The sequence below is a fragment of the Passer domesticus genome, chromosome 8 (assembly GCF_036417665.1).
Source record: "Passer domesticus isolate bPasDom1 chromosome 8, bPasDom1.hap1, whole genome shotgun sequence".
In the NCBI taxonomy this organism is placed as follows: domain Eukaryota; kingdom Metazoa; phylum Chordata; class Aves; order Passeriformes; family Passeridae; genus Passer; species Passer domesticus.
The window spans coordinates 43,114,771-43,137,700 of NC_087481.1; the positions used below are offsets into that span (position 1 = coordinate 43,114,771).

General features: G+C 38.9%; 1 protein-coding gene across 3 annotated transcripts; it reads right to left on the reverse strand.

Moving 5' to 3' along the window:
• Window positions 1-77: 77 nt before the first annotated feature.
• On the reverse strand, window positions 78-22,640 carry KIF11 (kinesin family member 11). Of its 3 annotated transcripts, XM_064430899.1 has the most exons (24): window positions 21,891-22,032; window positions 19,764-19,850; window positions 18,605-18,764; window positions 13,735-13,867; window positions 13,538-13,635; window positions 13,378-13,456; window positions 12,872-13,057; window positions 12,666-12,790; window positions 11,179-11,269; window positions 10,682-10,924; window positions 10,472-10,567; window positions 9,762-9,850; window positions 9,165-9,252; window positions 8,411-8,599; window positions 7,033-7,240; window positions 6,614-6,786; window positions 6,083-6,205; window positions 4,935-5,093; window positions 4,406-4,545; window positions 3,485-3,764; window positions 2,143-2,365; window positions 1,767-1,921; window positions 1,334-1,450; window positions 78-657 (listed from the first exon to the last, which is right to left on the reverse strand). In XM_064430899.1, the coding sequence occupies exons 4-24, from the start codon at window positions 13,735-13,737 to the stop codon at window positions 535-537; spliced, it is 2,988 nt and encodes a 995-aa protein (XP_064286969.1). In that variant the 5' UTR covers window positions 13,738-13,867; window positions 18,605-18,764; window positions 19,764-19,850; window positions 21,891-22,032; the 3' UTR covers window positions 78-534. The 3 variants fall into 3 exon arrangements, with proteins under 3 accessions (XP_064286969.1, XP_064286968.1, XP_064286966.1); XM_064430898.1 differs by lacking the exons at window positions 18,605-18,764; window positions 19,764-19,850 and adding an exon at window positions 22,493-22,640 and having other exon boundaries at window positions 21,891-22,036; XM_064430896.1 differs by lacking the exons at window positions 18,605-18,764; window positions 19,764-19,850; window positions 21,891-22,032 and adding an exon at window positions 16,854-17,008.
• Window positions 22,641-22,930: the final 290 nt, after the last annotated feature.

Here is a 22,930-nt window from a genome sequence, read left to right on the forward strand (position 1 = left end):
TGATGACATAGCTGATAATATTTTAGCTAAATTAGACCTGGCACCATAAGAAAATTAGGTAAGTTTTATACTCTGAGTGAGGTGCTTGTACATTTGTTAGCCATGTATTAATTTATTTTAAGTATCACAGTAAAAACAGGGGAACTGGAATAAAAAGCAGGTATAAAATCAGAACACTTATTTACAGCTAATTAATACATAAAATGTTAACTCATAATGCTGAAAAAGCATATTTCCACATCCCTTTCTGGTATTTTAGAACTACTGAGAAACAGATAATTTCTTACTTGCCCACATATATATATATGTTTAACATAACAGCACCATAATCCGCAGCATTTTTTTTCCAAAACTTTGCAAGCTGCAACATATAAAAATGGAACCAAGGCATGAGATTGAGCAGGTAAATCTTTTGATTCAACTTTGCATCACTATATCACTACATAGGGACATTGAGAATACCAAAAAAAGCTGTGGCTCAGTAAGACAGTAAGATAGAAATATCTAAAAACAGGGATCTGCAGAGGATATATCTTAGTTCAGCAATCTTAAAGGATGCTTTGATTTCTGAAGAAACTCTTCTGTCATATCCTCCATTTTGTTCTCCACTGGAGCTGCAGATTTGTTCTCTTTACCCTTTTTGAGACTTCTTTTGTGCTGGGATTTAAAGGAGATACCCAATGTTAAGAGAATACAAAGAAATCAAAGACTTAATGCTCATGGCAATGCAATACATATTGTTCTGGGAAATAAAGTTGATGTAACCCCTGAAAAAGGTTCTTAATATATTGCATTTACTCTAATAGAGATTGACTACAGACATACAGAAACTCAGCAGCTATTTTTAATGGGTCCACAACAAGAAAATATGCTCTCCCCAGCAAGAAAATCCCTAGACTTATATACCAAGAAGATTACACTAATACACTGGTAGAGCAAAAGGGTCAGAAGTACAGAAGTAAAAAACTCAACCCCATGAAGACTTAAGCATGCCACTGTTTCTGTCTAAGAAAATACTCCATGTACTTTCAATTCTTCCATTAAGACATGTCTAACAAATTATGACAATTTTCTTTATGGAGGATTATTTGCTGAGGAGTTTTCAACTGTCTGCCCAGCTTGTCAGAAATCTGCATTATTTTATCCACTATTAACTGCTATCAGAATCTGCTGCTAGCTTTAGCACAGGGTTAACAAAGCATTATCTACAGGATTGGAACAAATTGTGAGACTACCCTAAAATGTAAGAAGTTACTTGAAACTACGGCACTGTAATGGAAAAGTAATATTTCTTCTCAAATACACAACTGTTTTGCTTATCTGGGGAAGTTACCTGGAAAAAAGGAATGCCACCATTTGTGTGGCAATATACATTTGTATCCATTAAGTATTTGCCACAAGCAAGGCTTTCACTGGGTTCTTGCAACTCTCCTTCCTCTTCCAGCAGGTCCTAAAATAGAAGTTTTCCAGAAAGATGTATTTAATGTCTGAATTTCCTTAATGAATGTATTAAGAATGATCAGATCTATGAGACATGGAAATTCTATTTTTGAAAAACAAGAAAGAAACCTAGTTATTAATATCACTGCTTATTTTTCAAGAGATGGTTTTTGTCAAAAGCTCAGCATACTTGAGTCCAAGTACACCGTAAAACACAAAGGCTACAACAGCCCTGGGGTTCCAGTCAACTATCCAAAAGGGCCTGGAAAAACCTCAAAGATGTGAAATATTCATTCAAGAGCCACATTTGCCATTTATATACATACCTGACCTGCATTATCCTCCATCTCATTTACCACATTGCTTAGCATAGCATCAAGATTTGTTTGCTTTTGCCTTAATTGCTCCAGAAGTAGCTCCCGGGGCTCTGTTCTCACAAGTGTGGCAGGATAGAAGTAGTCTTTTCTCTGTGGAGTAGTCCCTTTAATGAAGATGATACACTTTTCAGTGTTTGCTTTGGTTTCAGAGCCTCAATTTTACATGAGCTTGCTACAGAAATCATGCCTTGGTCACACACCATTCTTTGCTTGCATCTTAAAAAAGGTGTAAAGCTGCCAAGTTATGTCCCCATTAACCTTCACTTATGAATTCTGGAACTCAAGTTTTCTTTAAGATCATTCTGCCCCTAACCTGATTAAATACCTGTTGGAACATCCACTTTGAGATCCTCTTGCAGGAAACCATTAACCTGAGTTAGTCCATGCTGTACTTTTTCCTTAAGTGCCAGCTTCTGCTCCACAAGTATCTCCTGATCCACCTTTATCTGATTCAGAAGGCCATTTAGCACCTTCCCCTCAGCAGCCTTTTGTCTGCCAATGTGGTCAACAATTTCAGCTATTGCTTTATCACAGTTGTCTTCATTTTTCTGAAAATGAAACAAAAAAACCACTCAACTAAAAACACCAAGTTAACAGGAAAGGTAAGACTATGGGCTCTTTTCTAAGATGTGGTGCATGATTAGTGACATGACCTGAAACGAAACAACTGAGACCTCAAATTGAGAAGTTTCAGTGCCAGTTTTACACTCTCATTTTGAGAGCTATGTTCAGAAGAGAGTCAGTTTCTTAGAAAGTATGATCACTTTAGAAAAGCTAGTCACAAGAATAAAGATGATGCCATCTGGCTCAGACCAGACTCCTCATGCTTTTATGCACAAACCCTGCACAGAATTAGGATATTCACCAAACATGAACATCCTACAAATACTAGAAGCTTTATGCATTTGTAGGGGAAAAGGAAATTGTGTTTTCAGCCATTCCTATTGAAATGAAACTCCTGAAGTGTTCAGCAGGTACAACAGATACAGAGAGGTCTTGAGACCACAAATACTTTCACTTTAGAGTTGGACTTGATCCTTGGAAATCCCTTCCAACTCAGAATATTCTGTGTGAAGGAAGTTTCTAGTTAAGTTTTTCCTTCTGAAAGTTTGTGGAATATTGGATTTGCCTATTTTATTGCCTATTACAACAATAAAACCTGGGTGGATGTCAAATTTGTGATGGAAATTAAAAAAACCAAAAACATAAGAGAGAAATTCTTAAATAAGAAGCCAGAATTTGTATATACTTATAAGGAATACTTTCTCCCATATTGATTCAATCTGACCAATAAAGCAATTTGCATCCTCCAGCAATAGCCTGCATTTGATCACTGTGCACCTCCCAAGGACAGTACTGTAGATAAAGCTTTAGAATTAAACACCACCAAGATGATTCAAAACACTCAGACTACATGTACAAGTCAGTTGTATGGCATTAGCCATGACACCATTATTTGAGGTTATGGACACTTGAAGTTCAAAGTCTTCCTCTTAATTTAGGCTTTTGATTTCCTCTAATTACATCTTCTCAAGCTCAGTAACACGAGTCTGCTAACAAAAAAAATCATAGTTTTGTTTTGACTAGAACATTTTTCTCCCCTCTACAAATTCTGCAGTAAAGTTTGTCTCAGGATGTTGCATTAGACTACAAATGACTATGAGTACCTTTTGTAAATACTGAAATTGCTGTTTCTCATCCTCGAATGACAACAGGTGCTGATTAGTGAAGCTGACCATCTGAGCAGCTGTAAATTCACCCCATGTATTGGTATGCTGAGACACATTTTTGAGATTGCTGAGAAGATGCTGACAGTGGTCATTGGATTCTTCCAGCATTGCCTTGTTTTCAGCATTTATGCTCCTGAGCTCTTGAGAGAAATTATCCAGAGATGCAGTAAATTTGCTGTGATTGGAATTTGTACTGCTGACTAAATCAGTAGTATTCCTGCAACAACATATTTGTAAGAGTTTAGAGATTTTGAAAGATAGATAGATTTTAACACAGTATACTTTTAGAAATATGAAACCAGAGCCAGTGAAATAGCACAGTTCTATCAAACCAGTTAATTATAATATTGTTGTTCTACTTCGTAAATTCGCAGCACTTGCAGCAGTAGGTTCGCTAAAAAAAAAACAAAACCCCCACCAACCAAAAAACCCAAAAGAGAACAAAAATACCCTAATTCCAAACCAAAACCAACTTCATCAAGACCTTAGTTATTCAGCCTGCAATTGAGTGAAACATATTCCAACAGATACATTATTATGCTTCAAGCTAAACATTCATACTATGTTCTGAAGTCCAGACACTGAGGGACACTCCTTAGCATACTGCTCCCAAAATGATAGTTTCTTATCACAACATGCTCAGGAGACAAGTTCAAGGGCAAGCCTTTTAGAACTACTGCTTACTCTGGAGAAAGGCCAACTATGACCTACACTCTGTGACAGAACCCAGCTCTAACATACAGGCCATGCCCAGCAGGCTTTATAAGCACATAAATATGAAGAATATCAAGTTTTTAAGTTCTCTTCATACATAGTTTATCTTGTGTAAGTGTACAGCAAAAAGAATGAGCCCCTTACAGGTGAACATTTTCTTGCATAGCAGTGATGGTGGTCTTCAGGCTTCCATTTCTTGTGAGTACATCACTTAAGTTTTTCTGAGTCTCCTGAGCAAAAAGGTCGAGCTGGCTTTGCAGTAAAGACATCAATTCGGCTGCACTCTATCAAGAAAATTACCACAAGTTTTGCTGTTATTCTGCACTTTTTAACAGTCTTAAAGGGTACTTGAATGCCTGAACTAAAAATGCAGAGTTTTGCAATTCTAAAGCAGAAGGTACAATTTTTGCGTAGTGAAGACACAGACACTTTGCTTTTGGAGACATATGTAAATGCACATATACTGAATATACAGCAAGGGGAAAGGGGGTTTTTGCTACATTCCTACATAAACTACTTAAAGCAGCCTAACAAAAGCTGAATAGAATTAGGATCAAGTTACTGTCCTAACATTTTTTCTGAAACAAGTACAATGGTTTACTACCACATAAGAGTTTAAATCAAAGCAAGCAATCACACTTGGTGTTGGGATGTTTTCTTACTCTAAGAATACCTTTCTATGTGCCAACCTCGTCACTTCCACTTCTTCTTTTAAACTGTCACAATTGTGTTGGAGCTCAGCAAAGCCACTGGCTGTTTGTTCCTGTATTTTTTTCAGAGTGAGAAAAAGATCTCCAAAGAAGGTATCCATTTCCTTTTTATGGTCCTCCATCTCAAAAAAAAAAAAAGTTGTACCTACAGTTATATTTTCATATATTGATTTAAGAAACTGGTATTTTTCCCTAGCATAACTGACATAGAAACAAACTCTACCCCAAGGAAATTGTCAAAAGGCATTAATGAAGTATTGTGAGTAAAAGGCAGAAAGTCACACTTGGAACAATCTAATGTTTGAGACTGGAACTTAGTGTGGGGGCTATTCAAACACAAAATTTTACATGCAGGGTAAACAAAATAGAAAAGTAGATAAGGAACAGCAACATAAGCCATGGACTAACTGCTGTCCAAGTCTGAAAACCAATAAAAAGCTTCCAGACAAGAAGTGCTGATTTCTCATGAGCTATAATTGACAGAAGGGGAAAATATTTCAGCAAAAGAAACAGGTCACCAGAAACCAAGACTTGTTTTTGACAAAAAATGGGGGAAAAAAAAAAAAAAGAAAGAAGCCACAGTTCTATACAAGTATCACAAGGTAGACTAGAACTCTAATTTGAAGCAAAGGACTTCAATAAGTGCAGTATTGTTTGCACTTATGGTTGTTAACAAGATAAAGTATCACATTGCCCAGGAAACAAAGGGACTATAGAAAAAGTTTGGTATGAGGACAGAAAATTTTTGGAGTGGTAGGACTTGCCTAAGCTGACTTTTTTTTCAGATTTCTGAAATACAGGGGGAGAGTATATTAAATGTATATAATCAAATATTTGTTACATAAAGACTTAAGCATCTTTGTTTTACCATTCTACTGTGGCACTTAGGCAAGCAGTTGTGCCAATATAGCAAACAAGCAAATTTACATACTCAGGAGAGGAAAAAACTCTGAAACAAAAGTTAAAAGACAGAACTCACAGGACAAGATAAAGGGGGAAAAGCCAGACAAGAAGTGGAAACTTTCTGACATACTGCAGAAAAACAAACAACATTTTATCTGTAAATTAAATAAAAACAGAAGAGCACAAGGCAAAGAGGCAGGTGCATTACCTGGTCAGCCACAGCAGAATATTTCTTCAAGTTACTCTGGAACTGACAATTTAACCCCAAGACAAATTCTACCATTGGTGTCAAGCTATTTACTGCTCTCCCTAATCCATTTTCATGCTCTTCCTAGGAAGAAGAAAAAAAAAATTAAACCAGAACATGGCCATTCCTTCATCTACATTTGTAAGAAGTTACTATGTACATATCCACATGCTCTATTATGGCACTATATGCTATTTAGTACATTACAGCTTGTGGGGGTGACATGGGAGAGACAATCATGATCAGGTGGTGAAGCAAATACAGATAAAGAGCATCAGAAAAAATGCTATGCATTTAGAGAACTCCTTTTGATCAAAACCAGTTTCAAATATTGATCTTAAAGAATATTTGAATGCCTGAACTAAAAATGCAGAAAATGCAGTTTTGCAATTCTAAAGCAGAAGGTACAATTTTTGTGTAGTGAAGACACTTTGCTTTTGGAGACATATGTAAATGCACATATACTGTGTAGGAGTATGCAAATGTACTAACAATTAATCTCAGCAGCTCCGCTTTACAATCAAGTGATAGATTCTCATGCTGTGTTATTTTTTCAGACATGTGAGAAACTTCAGTAGACACCAATTCTTTAAGAGAGGCAAAAGATGCTGATACAACTGATGCAAGAGTATCTGCTGTAGAAGAACTGGTAGACAGAAGATCACCTGCAAAAGAAATCCAGAGTTACAGGGGAATTTTTAAAAAGCTTAAGACAATAACTCTTGTTATTACTTATCACCTTATTGCCCCTTACAGGAAGGCTGTGGATCATCCCAGAGACATTATTACTGGTGCAACTGTAATCATTATGTCACTTAAATAAAGCCACTTCTTTCCTAAAACAGATATGTTTTAGGAAGTGGTCTTTGAGATTACTACAGGATGACTACTAATACAGGTATCACACTTACCTATAAAATTTGTGTAATATGTCAACACCTGTTGCTGCTTCAAACTGTTTTCAGTAATTGAATCTTGTATTTTACTGAATGAAGCATTCATTTGTCCTGCAAATGTATTTTGGACAACAGCATTGTGCTGATCAACAGCCCTCTTACGGTCCAGTTTCGCATGGAGCCCAGATACATCTCTTGTGGTTTCTTCAACTGTACTTAGTAACTAAAATTTTTAAAGTTATTTCAGTAAGTCTTTAAACAAGAAGTCAAGCACATATTATATAAGGAAAGGCAACAACAGTTCTGAGTTAAAGAAGTTCTCTCTAGGAAGACAGGTATTTCCCCCTACATCATCAAATTACAGCTGCTCTGGACCCCAGTGTGATGTCATTTATGCTTTTAGAACATGGGATAAAATTACCTACTAGAGACCATTTGTTCTGCCTTAAAATCAAAGTATTAATAAATGACTTCCTCAGTATTTAAGGAATAAAGGTATCATTTATCCCAGAATAGTAACTGAAAAATACCTGAGCACTTCCACTTTTTTCTGAACAATCTGACAGTAAATATATTCTTTAATATAGTATTAAGGCAAGAGCTTTTTAGTACTAGTCCTGTGATAAATAATTTAGAATTCATACAAAAAGTGGAGTCCTGGTTTGTACTGAGCATAAGTAATTTCTGTACCTATTTGTCTCAAACACTCCACAACCCCCATGTAAAAACCAGGCATTCCCTTCTAATCTTACAGGAAACCAAATAGAAAGAAATTGTCATGGTGCCTGAAGATACAAGTTTCATCACTTTGCAGTTTAAATAGCAGGACACGCTCTCTCTCCCTACCTCAAGTCTGTTTTGATAATTATGACTAACCTACAAACACATCAAAGCCAGACCCTAAACCACAGAGGTGACAGGACAACATTATTCAAAGCTTTTTGCTATTTTCCTACTCCAGTTCATAGAACAGTTTGAGAGTTGCTAGGGACATTAAAGACCATTTAGTTCCAAGCCTCCTACCATGGGCAGGGACATGTTCCACTAGACCAGGTCCATCAGGTAGATATAACTTACTGTTTTGCAGGACCAGTCATAAGATTTTTAAAGAAAACTACTTATTCTGCAAAAAACTTTATGATAATAGATACTGCAAAGCACTGGAACTCCCATGACAAACTGGCCTGAAGGAAAGTTGGTACCAGACCAACCAGAGTGTTTAACAGTCAACTGTCAATACTACCACAGAGAAAGTCCTGCAATCTAATCATGGTTTTCCATCTTAAATTCTTGTCTCACTCACATCACACTTTAGCAACAATTTCCTTGAATAGCCCACGAAACTCCCAAAGATAGGAAGCTGTTTTACAGTAGGTACAAGAACTGTGACAACCTGGCTAGCTGTGCCATGAAGCTTTTGTTCGGTATTTTCCAAAACTGAAACCACATATTCTTCTTCAGCCAGCTGAACTTTGGTTTCTTGCAGATCTTTTTGTGTTTCTTCCAGTTCTTTCTCCTTGATCTGCAAATCTGTTTTACACTGTTCAAGTTCATTTTTACTGACTCTGAATAGTTCAGTGATCTAAATAGGAAGACAATCATCAAAAAGGCAACACCATTTTATAAATGTGACAATGACAGAAGGCAAATTGTCATCTAGCAATGTAATTTCAGCTGTAGGACTCAGGTCCTAAACCTAAATTACAGGTTTGTATAGTCTTCATAATCACTGAAAATATCAAGCCAACACCATTCTCACTGTAATAATTGCTTGCTTCCCCTCTCAAAGTGTAAGAGCAAACTACCATCACAGCACAAAGAACCCCACTGAACAAACATAATCAGATATTTGAGAAGAACCAGTAAAGCTGATTTACATAGAGAAGTTACATACACCAGCAAATGAATATCTACATTTCTCTTAAACAAGGAGCTCCAAATTTTGTGTAATTTGTTGAAAGGAAGCTCATGATCTCTCTCCCCTCATTTTTTGTTCCTAAGCAGATAGATACATGTCAACTGAGATGATATCATTTTACAAGAAGATTTTTTGCTGAAAATTCAGCTAAGAAAGTTATAGTAGTAGACATGAAAACAGGTTTAAAAGTAAGTACTGCAACCTGCAATTTCATATACACACCACTTACCCTTTTCACTTCTTCCTCCATGACACTGATTTTGTCAATATACTCTGCAATTTGTTCTTCCTGGACTGTCAGCTTTCCATTAAGGGCTCTCAAGCAAGGATTAAAATAAACAAATTAGTCAAGTAAGAGGCAGTTTCAAGATTCACACTACATTTTCAGTAATTTTGGAAAATTCTATATGAATATCAAGTAATTTTCACTTAAGGCAGAGAAGATTGAAGACAATTTTCCATTGCAAACTTTCAGTGCAAACTAGCCTCTATTTAATAGCTTCTCTATTAAAAGTGAAGTTAAGTATATCAAGTTTACTTTCCTGTATTAGCTTCCACTGGAAAAAAAAAAAGGCTGCATGTGTAAATCTGCATGCTGGCTAATGCTTATGGTAAGTTCCACACATGCATAAATTCCTCAGTGCAAGCCTATTAGATTTCATCTATATAATCATTAATTTTGAAAGAACAATTTGACCAAACAGTTAAGTTTTCCTGTCTTCAACTTCCTGGATTAAAAATATATCTGAAAGTATTTCTGTATAAGTATAGGTACCAGTATCTGAGATTTGTTGCTAATTATTTTATAGAAATTTTGCAGACATACTCATAGTTTTCAACAGACATATAGACTCCATTTTTCTCTCGAGCAGCAGCAAGGTCTCGCTTCAGACGCTCAATCTCTTCAGTGTATTCCTGCATAAAGAAACAATCACAGGTAAACATGAACATTTCTATTTTGGTTTTGATATTCAGCTTAACAGATACTTCACAAAGGTAGTGCTCTACAGAAGTTTTGCATAAGCAGAAGAGCAAATCATTTCACCTCTGTTCTAAGTCCAGTATAGCACCATTTAAATTCATATAATTGGCAATATGTAGAGCATTGAAACCTTCCATTTGAAGGTCATACTTGGTTGCATTTAGGAGTTTACAATGGGAATCACAGCTTCCTTAGGGACAGAGCTGCTTTACATTGGCTCTTCACTTGTACTTACTGACAAGTTCCCTTTTATTCAAGCACTTCCTAGGGAAAGTGCAAAATTGCAAACATGTAATACCCACAGTCATAGCTAGTAGCAATAGCCCACTGTTCAACTTCAGTCTTATTAACAGTTCTGGTACCTGCAGGGACCATGGCTATTTAAATGCAGCTTTAGTTTAAAAGCATCAGTTCAGTAATTAAAAGCACTTCAGAGAAGCACTGCTACTAGTTACAGCTTCTCCCATACTCAAACTCCTTCACAGCAAAGACCACATTAACAAGAAGTCATGCCTAACCTGTAACTTCATTTTTTAAGATTTATGTCTAGTTACCTTAATAAGAGCTTTTTTTGTTAGCTTCTGATTAACTTCAGGCTTGTTCATGATGTTCTTTGCTCTATGGGCATATTCCAGTGTACTCAATGTTTCCTGTGAAAAACAGACGTTAACATTATGCCAAGCTGATGAATTAACTCATAGTTCTGTATTATTAGCAAAATATATTACTTATTTTAGGAATAGGTTTGCAGACTTTAAGTTTACCTCAAGATTTATAGATGCAGGCGAAATTGTGGCAATTATTGATGTTTTTGTCCGTCCTCCAAGAGAGTCTTGAAGGATTCTTGTGAGTTTAGATTCCCTGTATGGAATATGAGGGGCTCTTTCCACTAGAGCAGTAATAACTCTTCCAAGTGTCAGCAGAGATTGGTTGATATTTCCAGCTTCACGAGCTCTTTTGTCAACAGCCCCAGATCGACCAATGTTTTCACTTCCTGCAAGATCAACCTGAAAGGCAGGTTATGCTTCTCAATCACCCTGAAGAATGCTTGCCCCAAAGTCTTGTAGAACACATAAAAGAGCTTACCAGTTTTTCAGGAGACACTGGGGTGACAAATGGGACTGATATTTTTCAGAGTGACAAACATACTCCATATCGCTTTATGCGAACAATCATTTTTCCCCTTATCAGGAAAAAGCTCTAATAAAATCTAGTACATAGCTAAAAATTCTATCAATGACACTTAGTTCAAAATACGTACCAAGTTTAGCTTTCCAATTTTAACAAGTTCTTCTCCATCTACTGTTGTTTCTTTCATATGAATGGTAATTGAAAACACAGAGTGGGAACGGCTGCAAAAGAAACCAGTTTCAGATGTTCCATTAAAGCCAAATATCTGCTTGTTGTATGATTGCTGCAAGATCTGTGCTCTTTATAGAGAATATATTTAGCCCATGAACTACAAACTACATTTTCAACACACAAAGTTATTCTGCTAAGTATTGTTTCGTGTGTGTATATATGAATATGTATTTAAAACCAGCGATGAAGCAACTGGTTGACATTAGACTCATTAAATCCTATAGATTTTCTCTTGTTTCAAGGAAAAGCAAGAGAAATGCCTTGGTTTTGCTTACACTTGAGTATTCTCAACTCACAAGCATCATATGAAAACCAACTTGCAGGGTTTTTTTTCAGTCCTTATGCTAAGAACAGTTCACAGAAAGTGAAATTCAGGAACGTAACTTTATGGAGGCTAAGAAAATGCAACTTCAGCAACTAGCTGAATCCAATATTAAAAATTCAGAAGGCCAAATAATTTCTCAATCAAAAATAGCAATACAGTTTAAGATCACAGAATTATGGAATGGTTTCATCTAGCTCCAACCCCCCCCTACCATGGGCAAGGGCACCTTCCACTAGACCAGGCTGCTCAAAGCCCCATCCAACATGGCCTTGGACACTTCTAGGGATGGAGCACTCACAATTTCTCTGGGCAGCATGTTCCAGTGTTTCACCACTTTCAGAGTAAAGATGATTTTAGATTGAGTTTATTCCTTTAATAAGTTTTTACTACAGAAAGCTGACATATATAGAAAGTCACAGATGTCAAATTAAACAAGTTCGACCACCCATAAACAACACCTCAGGCACAACAGATTCTCAAAAAATCCCTGGAATCTCAGACAAATGAGTTCTGTGTTCCAGTCAGTGGTAGACAATACCCATTTCCTTCCACCAGTAGACAGATGTGCTCAGTATATCTTGAAATTGAAATACAATACAGACAGGGTACATTCCTTACTGTTCCATCACTGGATCACTACTTGCTTCATATCTGCAGCTCAAGAATGTGAAATCAGCAATAAAAAGAATGCTATTTCTGACCTAGGTGCCCCTATACTATGACCTGCACATTCTGTGGTCACATTCTATGACCTGCAACCATATGAAGCAGCCCTTATTGCTCTAGATCTTATCCCAAACTTCCACAACCTAGTTTGTAAATTCCACAGAAGCTGGCTGGGGTTAAACCATGACATCCCTTCATACACCTATTGTGATCATCCCACAGCAGGTGGTAAGGAAGATATTGTAACTCTGGCTTTCTAACCCACATTTGACAGTCTGCATTATGATAGACAATCTCAAGAGGATGCCATGTTTGCACTAGCTGCTCCCTTCTTCAGTAACATTCTATTTGAGAAAGAATAAAAACAAGGTTTCTGAAATGGGGAAGATTTTTACCTGGAATATGCATTCATGTAAGTAGCTGCAGTTGTTCTTTTGGCTGCACCCCTTTCCAGGATTTGGTAAACTTGATTTTTGTTGTGTACAGTTACTTCTTCCAAGCCTTTAATAATTACACCCCTCTGTCAGAAATTAATACATGCTTATTATACATCTCTCAACAATCCTGAAAGCCTCAAGACAACAAACTTTGTAGCCCTAACCTTGTTTCGAGGATCATCAAACATCTGCAATCTTTCTCCAACATCAGGAGTAGGATTCAGAAGATCAAAAAGCTCCTCATTATAGATTTCCAAAAGAGAGACTTTCACTGAAAATTCGGTACCATTCTCTGTGAGTTTTTCAAATATTTGATGTAATGTACGGGGTATGATACCTGCTAGTGGATCCTGAAAATTAAAAATAAATAATTTATAAACATACTGAAAGAGATTTGGAGCTAGGGGGTAGAGTTTCAACTAAACAGTCTGACTGAATATAAATAAGAATAAAGATGACCTTCCATATAAAAGTCACCAAGAGTTGAATGCAATACATTAAGTTGTCCTTTTCATATAAATGAATGAGATTATTTGTTAGTCTACAAACATTTAAGGAAAGTCAACTTCAGAATTTGAAAGGCATCAACTTTTAGTTTTCTTTAGCCTTCTGCAGTCTCCAACTTTGAACCACAGTAGACACAAGAGAAATCTCAAAAGTGGTAAGATACCTCCTCCCAAGTATATTCTTCATTGGGTGACCGCTCCCCTTCCATTGTGAAGGTCTTACCAGTACCAGTTTGGCCATAACTGTGAGAATAAAAATAAAAATGTAAACAAGAAACTAAAACACAAATAAAGTTTCCTAATGCTATTTACTGGCTTACTTACGCAAACACTGTACAGTTGTAGCCCATAATAACTTCATCCAAAATGGGACACACAACACTCCGGTACACATCAATCTGCTTTGCCTGAGCTCCAAAAACCTATTGACACAAAGACAACACATCCCATTTAGCCATACAATAATGGATAACATCACACTAAGTACCAGCTTGCTTCTAGGTCCCCAAGCAGTTACTAACCATATCAAATGTGTAAGTCTTTCTTGATGACTTATCTGTCACTCCTCCAGTGCGGATGCTGACTTCCTTTCTTGCTTGATCACAGTCTACAACAGGGTAGGAGCTCACTTTAAGTTCTGAGGCATTAAAAGGCCTAAAAGGACAGGAGTCAGAAATATCAGATTGAAATCATTGTTAACAAGAACACAAAGAGATGAAGCAGTAATGTCACTCAGTTTAAGGATCTAGAATAGTAAAACAGGGCAAAACCCCCCAAAGTTTTTAACTTTATCTGTTTAACAATTGTTTAATAAAAAATGCTGCAATTTGGCAGTTTACAGACCCCGTTTCTTCTTTTTTTCCACTGTGAGACAACTCAGGCATCCATAGCCTTTGTTTGTTACATACATATTCTTAACAGGCCTATAACCACTTTCAAGATCACACAGATACGCATACAAGCTAACAGGCATCAGAATGTGTTCAATTGCAGGGGGTAGAAGATTAAACATACCAAACAACTGTGTAAACAAGGGCCTTCAAAAAAACCAGCAAAAAAAACCCCAAAAAACCCCACGTATTACATGCAAGTTAATGCAATAGTGCATCAGATGCTGATAACACAACACTCTAAAGCACCAAAAATACCAACAGACCCTACTAACTGCAGGACAGTAAGCAGCATTACCAGAACCTATAAAATACTATTCAGGTGTATCAGTATTATAAAAGACAGACAAAACATCAGATTTGGGGGGGGACGGACGACATCCACATTGAAGTTGATTTGTAAAAAGTAATAGTAGAAGATTTAATAGAGTGACAATAAAATCTTTGAACTTTATGGTGAACATCTTGTTTCACCACTAAGTTAATTCAAACTTGGTGCACACCATTTTCCTTAAAGGGACATTTGCCACTATTTCTCCTAAAATGCATGGAAATGGCCTAAAAAGCATTAAATCCTACTTTATTCTTCATTTAGTAGTGCTACTGCACTGAATGTCTATGCTGCCTATGTAGGTGACCTGAGCAGTCAGCTTGAAAATATAACTTCTACAATCTTTAAAAGATCTTGACACTAGAAACACTTCAGATACTATTTCAATTATAATGTTAAAGGAATAAAATAAAACACAAGAAAACCACAAGCACACGGCACCTCGAGTTTCCTGAACCTCATGGCTAACACTTTCCCTCAATACATCACTGAGGCTGAAGTGTTGGATTCTAAACAGACCATGGGACACCCGGGTGCAACATCAACTGATGACAGCAGAACATCACTAAAATCTTGTGCAGAGGAGCAAGTCACAGCTTCAGGCTTGTGGCTTTTAAAGCAACAGAACAATGATCATGGTTACACATTCTGCTGTGCAACCCCCAAACACTGAACCAGTCCCCGGCAGGAGGCACAAGAGCCCACAGCTGTGATATCAGGGGAACAATTGAGCTGGGCTGAAGCAGGAGCACAGATCATGGTCATCCCCATCACCACCACACAAGCAGCTGCCTGCTGTGCCATGGAGACATTTCATCTCAAGTTCATCCCCATAGGTATGAAGCACATTATGCCTAATAACAATGCTAATGCATGCATTTTGAGTTTCCATATTAATGTTTTACCAAAGCTCAGTAAACATGCTGCTTGAAAATATTTGTTATACGCTCAGACCAATCAGGCTTTGGGAACAAATCAGGACACCAAAGAACACAGCTGCATCTACTTTCATATCTGTAAGATAAGGACAATCTAACTTCATGCACAAGAAAAAAGAAAAATGGAAGAAACATTTACTAGCTCAGATAAACTGAAGCTATTAAAAAAAAAAAAGCTCTGCAAAGGGCAAGAGCAAGGGTGGGCAAAGAAACTAACTCTTGACACAGCAATTAGACTGTAAACAACAACAAAAGCAGAACACTCCACGTTGGACAGTTCTAATACTACTTTCATAGTGAGCATAATATTTAGTTAAAATAGATATTAATACTTGATAAAGCTATTCCAGAACAATTAAGAGATAAAACAAAACAGCTGCTCTTGACAGTATTTCAAATCCAATTGCTCCAATAAACTTATTCTCCTGCAATAGCCTTGAATCACATCAACACTTCCACCATATTTGCTTCAGAAGCTTTATAGTTGCATTACAAAGATAAGGCTAAATGGATTTTAATTTCTATATTCATTGTGCATTTGTAAAAGCAGAACTTGTAAGCTTGAGATTACGACTGCAAACAGCATTAAAACATAACAAACTACTGTTTGCAGGTCTGGCTCAAAAAATCTTCTAAAGGTGATTTAAACGCTACACTTAATGCATTACCAATAACACAGTTTTAACAGACAATGCTTTAAGATTATTTAAAATCTAGTATTAGTAAACAATCCTTTAAAACCATATCAGAATTACAAAGAGAACCTAATTTTATGATACATGAAATTTATCATTTCATACAGAAAAGTAAATTTATCTCATTAACCAAGACATTTGGTCATTTTTACTTCAGCAGTAGACCCCATCCCATTGTTTGTCCCCTGGAAAATCTGCATCAATGAAGTTACGTGACAGATATACCATAGTGGAAGTGGCAACATTTTTAGCTGTTAAAGCTTAGCGACTTTCCACAGGAGCTCACAGAAGGACAAAATTCAGCCTGGGTTTTTGTGTGTCTCGAATACCATACTAATTCTGCGTAGCTATTCTTGAGCTTCAAACGCAGCTTCACACTAGGTGTGCGCTGAACGAAGATCGGAAACTGCAGCTTTTTGCCTTTTTAAGCCCTAAGCAAACCGCCCATAACAGCCTCGCTTCTGCGGGAGCGCCGCTTCCCCGGCAGGCACGCGGGGCCGCCTCAGCCGCAGCCCGGCGCCCGGGACGGGCAGCGCCGAGGCCGCTCAGGGCACGGGCGGCTCCGCGCAGCGATCCCCCGGGGCAGGGACCCGCAGCCGGACACAGCGGCCCGGCAGAGCCACAGCTGCACAGCGCCTGTCTCGGCCCGCCGGCCCCCGGGCTGTCCGGGACACCGAGCAGAGATCGCCTGGGCCCGAGTCCCGGAGGCACCAACGCGGGACCTCCCCGGGGCTTGCCCGCGGACCGGCCCCCAACGCTCGCCCAGAGAAGGGCCGCCGTGCTCACCTGCACCGCACCACCACCTGGATGTTCTTGCCCTTCTCCTCCTTCTTGGTGCCGCCGCCCTGGGAGCTGAAGGAAGCCATGGCGGGACGGGACCGGCACGGCAGCGCTACCGCGGAGCCGGGACTCGCTTCGGCCGCGCGCGCCCCCGCCAACGCCGCTTTGAACCGCGCACGGCCCGGCCCGGCCAATCAGCGGCGGCCCCGGGGCACCACGGGACGGGATTTCAAATCCTGGGGGTGGCGCGCGCCGCACGGCAGCGCCGCCCCGCCCCGGCACCGTGAGGGCGGCGGGTGAGAGCGGGCCGCGCTCCCCGAGCGCCGGGGCCGCCCCTGAGCCGTGACACGCTACACGCTACACGATGCCACCCGCACCTACCGCACGGCTCGTCTGCTCCCCCAGTACTGCCGGCAGGACAATGTCTGGCGTTCTCTGCGGCTGCCGCTGACACCCACGGGTCTGGGGGCAGCCAAACTGCTCGCCTGCCATCAATCTTCCACAGTTAATCCATATAACCCTTTCTCACAGGTTAAGCCCTCCGACCATCCGTTCTTCCGTCCCCCCTAGCTCTCCCGCTGGCCCACGATTTCCTTAAACATCACGACAAATAAACACAACTCGCCGATGCCTCGTGGAATTGCAATGTTTAAAGCAATGCCCAGGTTTCCATTTGCCCAGTGGGGCACAGCGCTCTCCGTTCCCGGCTGTCCCAGCGCAGGCTGCCGGCAGACCCTATCCCCGGCTGAGCCCGTCTGGCCATGCCTGCAGAGCTCTGCTCCGCTCCCGCTGCGCCTTGTGCCTGCTTCAGCTCGGGCAGGTCTCCAGCACAACTCGTCTATGTTTGTCTGACTTCCACACCTAACTTTGCACGTGTTTACAGGTCGCTATTGCCTTATCGAGTGGGGAAATCCTATGTAAGAATGAAAATAAGTAGTTACAGGTTCAGGACAAAGCACCACGGGTGCACCACATCCACCCTTTTACTCTGAAACTACATCATGTGAACCACTCTGCCATTTACGTCACCCTCGCTTCTCTGTGAGAGCTTCCTCTGAGGCACTATGAAATGCTGTGCTAGGTGGAGATCTGTGACAGGATAACAGGTCTTCTGCGTAGAGGGGAAGAAGCAGATGTTAGAAGAAACTCAACTTGTCTGATCTTTTTTGTTAAATATGTACTGGCTCCTACAGACTGTCATCTATCTATAACGACCTGCAGAGCTACAGTGCATTGCTCTTCTTCTAGGGTCTTCACAATTTCTGAAATTTAGGTTGCCCATCTATATAATTTTGCAGGTGTCCACACCCTTTTTTTCCCCTGAAGTTAGCTGCTTTGAATCGTATTACACTTCTCTCCTCCATGAGTCCTTAAAATTAATAACAAATGAATCCTAACCCATAAGGCTTGCAGTAATTTTCCTGACAGTGAAATCAAGCAACATCCCAGTATGCTCCTCTACCATTTATCTGAAGAGTTAGAACAATGTCAGACCAAATCAATCTTAGATTAGGTGCAAAGAACAAACAATGAACACTAAAAATCACACCAACACATTTTGCTTCAGCTAAGTAAAGATTTAACCAAACAAGAAAATAAATATAGTCCATGGCAAACATATTGAGACTACCTTCATTATTTGCTTTTTTGTGTACTATCTATGCTAACTGCAAAAATCACTTGCACTGACAGCTGTGTAGTAGCTACTGCTAGACTGAAAAGTCAAATGCAGGTATGCAAATAATCTAAATATGTACCTTTTGCTCTATTCTCCTTCATACGGATCACACAAAATAAGGCAGCACTGGAATACAAGAATTCCCCCAACTTCTGCTTGCTTGTTCTTTTCTAGTATGAAAGCCATATTTTTCCTGAAAATATAACATCTCTCACAGACTCAGAAGAGATCATTCAAACCTGCATTAAAACAATAAGAATTTGTTTGACTGCTGCAAGTTAAATTTGGTCAGTATCTACTTTTGCTATAGGTGTGGTAAGCAGAAAACATGTATTTCTGGTAATCAAGTTAGTTTAAAAAAGCATACAGATTAATGGCTGCAAGTCTGTTTTACAAGGTCACTTTATAATATAGGTCGTACATTTTCTTAGACTAGGTAGAGCCTAATGGTACTAATACACTATAAACACAAACTGAGTAACAAGGAGTTAGCATTTCACAGGCAATAAAAATAAATATGAGAAAAAGGAAACAAGAATATTTAGGCCACAGGCTTAACAGTCGTTGGGAGAATGACCATTAAGAAGACAGGTACTTCATCTGTGACAAATGTTTTATTTTGTTTGAAGAGAGACAAAAACATTACAGAAACCTAAATTATATAATAATACACACAACAGCAAATGTAGCAATTTTAGAAGAGGGTATTAATCCCCACGTATGGATCAAGAAGCACAATTTTTAACTAAGGCTTACAAACAAAAAGTAATTACAGTGATATTCACAGACAAAACAAGCACTGTTTTCCTAGGCTCTGTATCAGGTCAGCTGGGGAATGGTAGGTATGGAGGTCTGAAAAGTAGTAAAACTGTTTACATGGAACATGATTACCTATGAATGAAGAAAGGTTATATAAGGTATAATAATGGAGAGATAATTAATACAAATTATAAGGTTGGGTGAGACTTCTTCAAGGCTTAGTAACATCTGATTTGATTGCAAACATGCTACACAATGTACCACCTGTATTGGGCATGTGGAGAGTTTAATACTTAATACTATCAGTGACATAGTAAAAAAATTGCTGATTAATTGCATATTCACATTAAAGGGGAAATCACCTGCACCTCAGATAAACATAAAGCAAATTCTAGCCTTTGAGCAGCCTGACCAGTTGGCCAGTAATATTCTAAACTCTGTGTTGTCCACATACAGTAAGTTAAACAAGAAGGACTTACTCTTAGAGAGTACTGGTATATTCTCAGCTGAGGACAGGGTTCCCCTTCAGTCAAGGTAAAAGGATAACTATGTCACTGTTAAAAGAACTGAGAAAATGCAATAACATAACTACCTTATTGTTAAAGTTAAGGACTCAATGCATATAACAGGATTAAAAACAGAACTGGTTTCACCTAACCAGGAAAATACACAGAATAAGAGTTGGTTTTTTTTTAGGCATGTGTGCCAGATCACTGTCCAACACAGACAGCAGCACTTTTATAGCTTTTAAAAGTCACTGTAATAAAAAATTAGCAGTAACATAGGGGGATGTATGCATTTGTGTGATTAGCTTGGAGTTAAGCTAGTAATTTTCCATACAGTTACCTATTTTCAGTTAAGACATGCAGCTGGATGACGTCCTTTACACAACAAGAAAAGAAACAATGAATAGAAAAATTGGAAACACACAGAATTCGAATTTAGTCCAGAATTGTATCTATGTGGAAAAGACATGCTTCCATTAAAAGCCTAACAAGACTGTACTTAAGAGTTTCACACTTAAGTCTCTCAGCTTTCAACCATACATAAATTATTTTTAACCTACCTACTTTGAAGATCACTTTCCCTCACTGTACATTTTATGTCACATATCCTGAAGAGGGGTCTCTACACTGCTACTTCATAAGGTTTTTTCATAGGAGTATTTGAATAATTTCCACACTTACTCTATGTTATGCTTAGGCTCATTTGGTCTTTTAGGCAACACCTATTTTTCTACTAGGGCAGGTAAAGAAGGCAGGACCAAAAGCACCAATTGCCTATGAGCAATTAAAGTTTAGTTGCAGGACCAGCCTGAGAAAGGAATTTCACTGAAAGTCCTCTTTACTTTTGCTGAGGGTGTCCTATTAAAAATATATTTCAAATACGGAAAAGGTATCCAAAACAGTGTATGAGTGTAATTTTGGCTAGTATAAATGGACATAGAGAGGGGTCAGAGTATAAGAACACAATCTGATTTGAATAAACACCAGTATGTCCTGGTTTTGGCTGGAATATAGTTAATTTCTTCTCAGTAGCTGGCACAGTGCTGTGTTGTGGATTGTCAGCATAAGAATAATATGGTAACACATTCATGTCTTGATTGTTGCCAAGTTGTGTTTATCCTGCATCAGGGACTTTCTTGTGTCTCATTCTCTGCCAGTGAGGAGGTGCAGGGGAAAAAAAAACTGGGAGGGAGCATAGCCAGGGCAGGTGACTTGAACTGGCCAAAGGGATATTCCACACCATAAAATGCCATTCTCAGAATATAAACTGGGGATTTAGATTACCAGTTATACAGAAAGGCTGACCAGGCCAGGAGACAGGGTCTGGCATTGGTTAGCAGGTGGTGAGCAATTGTATTGTGTGTGCATCACTTATCTTTTTCTTTTTATCATCATTACTATCATTATTTACTATAATTTTTATACTTTGTTTCAGTTACTAAACCGTTCTTATTTCAACCGTCAAGATGTACTGTTGATTCTCCTCCCCATAACACCGGGATGGGTGGAGGGGAGGAAATGCTGCCTGATCCTTAGTTACCGGCTGGGGTTAAACCAGGACACACCAGTGACTTTGAACAGCCGCTAAATAAGCTTACAATGGATAAAATAGGTGTAAAGTACAGTAGGCGTGACCCCTATTGCATACCTCTGCTGCACTGGCGATGTTAGATGCATGAGGAGGTGTGATCTTCCATCACACCACAGAAACAGAGTGCTTGTTTTAGTCATGTTTTAGCGGACCACCAGAGTCCTGCTGGCACAGACTACCTCTCTTCCCCAGGATTGCCCCTGTATATACTAGACAAGATTTATAGCAAAAGGCAGGATTTATTAGAGCAGCTAAATATAGATCAGGCTAGCATTAGCTAAATATGTACTACATTAGGCTAACAAACTCACTGTTGGGACCCAAAAAGAGTAAATTGCCTGAAACCGTACAATTCTGTAGCATTCACCTCTACATGACAACTGTATTAACGCTAAAGGCAGAAGTATTTCTACTGTACATTCAATTTAACAGAACGACTCCAATTCACGACCTCTTAATCCCCCAGCTGCTCCTGAAAGGGAGGAGACAGATTGTGAAGGGGCACTCACCCTGCAGTCCTTCTGTCAGGCACCATGGGATGAGCCTCTCTGACGCACTGGCAACAGCAACAGGGTGGAATGCAGATTTAACAGCTCACCATTTATCCTGTCCTCTTTCTGTCCAGCTTGGTCTTCACTTTTACATGCACTAGGGACTGGAAAAAACCCAGACTGCCTCAAACTAGAATCCCATGAGGACATTTTCACAGGAATTAACATACTGTGTTAAAATTAGGCACCCACACAGTTCTAAATCCAAACAGTTGATTGAGGTGAAAACTACCAAATGCCTTGCTCCAACCGGGATGAGTTAACTTGAGAGACAGTTCCGTGTCTAAACTCGGGCCAGAAGTGTGGGTGTACTTGATGTAGGCACAAATGTTTTAAACTGGGTAGCTCAGGTAGGGGTAAGAGCATCTCTATAGCAGCACAGACCTCCCTAGAAACCAGCAGATCGATGTCTACCCAAATTCCCTGACAGATTTTTGTTGATTCTGCTGACCACATGAAACAGTGTGCTGCCACTTCTTAACAGCATTTTTAACCAAAGCTGACTAGTTTAAAGATACTTTTGGTATCTCTTAAATTCTATCTTTGGGTACAGAAATTACCTTAGGTAACTTGTCTGGCCATGTCTTCCTACACTTTTATGACAGGAGGATTCTGTGAATTTCCAGCTGTGAGATACCACCTTTTATGGAAGGCAAGCAGTGGGAAAGCTAAAATCAGGCATTAAACGTAGCATTTTGTCTCATAACTCTGAAAAATAAGACACAGAAAAATAAACACATATGAAGAAAGCTATTACCAGAACTTCAACCAGTGAGTTGTTTTGGTGGTTTTTTTTTTTTTTGGGGGGGGGGGTGGTGGAGGAGACTTGTTTGTTGGTTGGTTTTGTGGTGTCTTTTTTTTGTTGGTTTTTTTTTTGTGTGTGTTTGTTTGGTTTGGATTTTTTTTTTTAATTTTCCTAGAAAGGAATTAAAGCAACCAGCCACACACACGACTTTCTCATAAGGAAATCTACCAAGAGAAAAAAAGTCGCCCTAGAA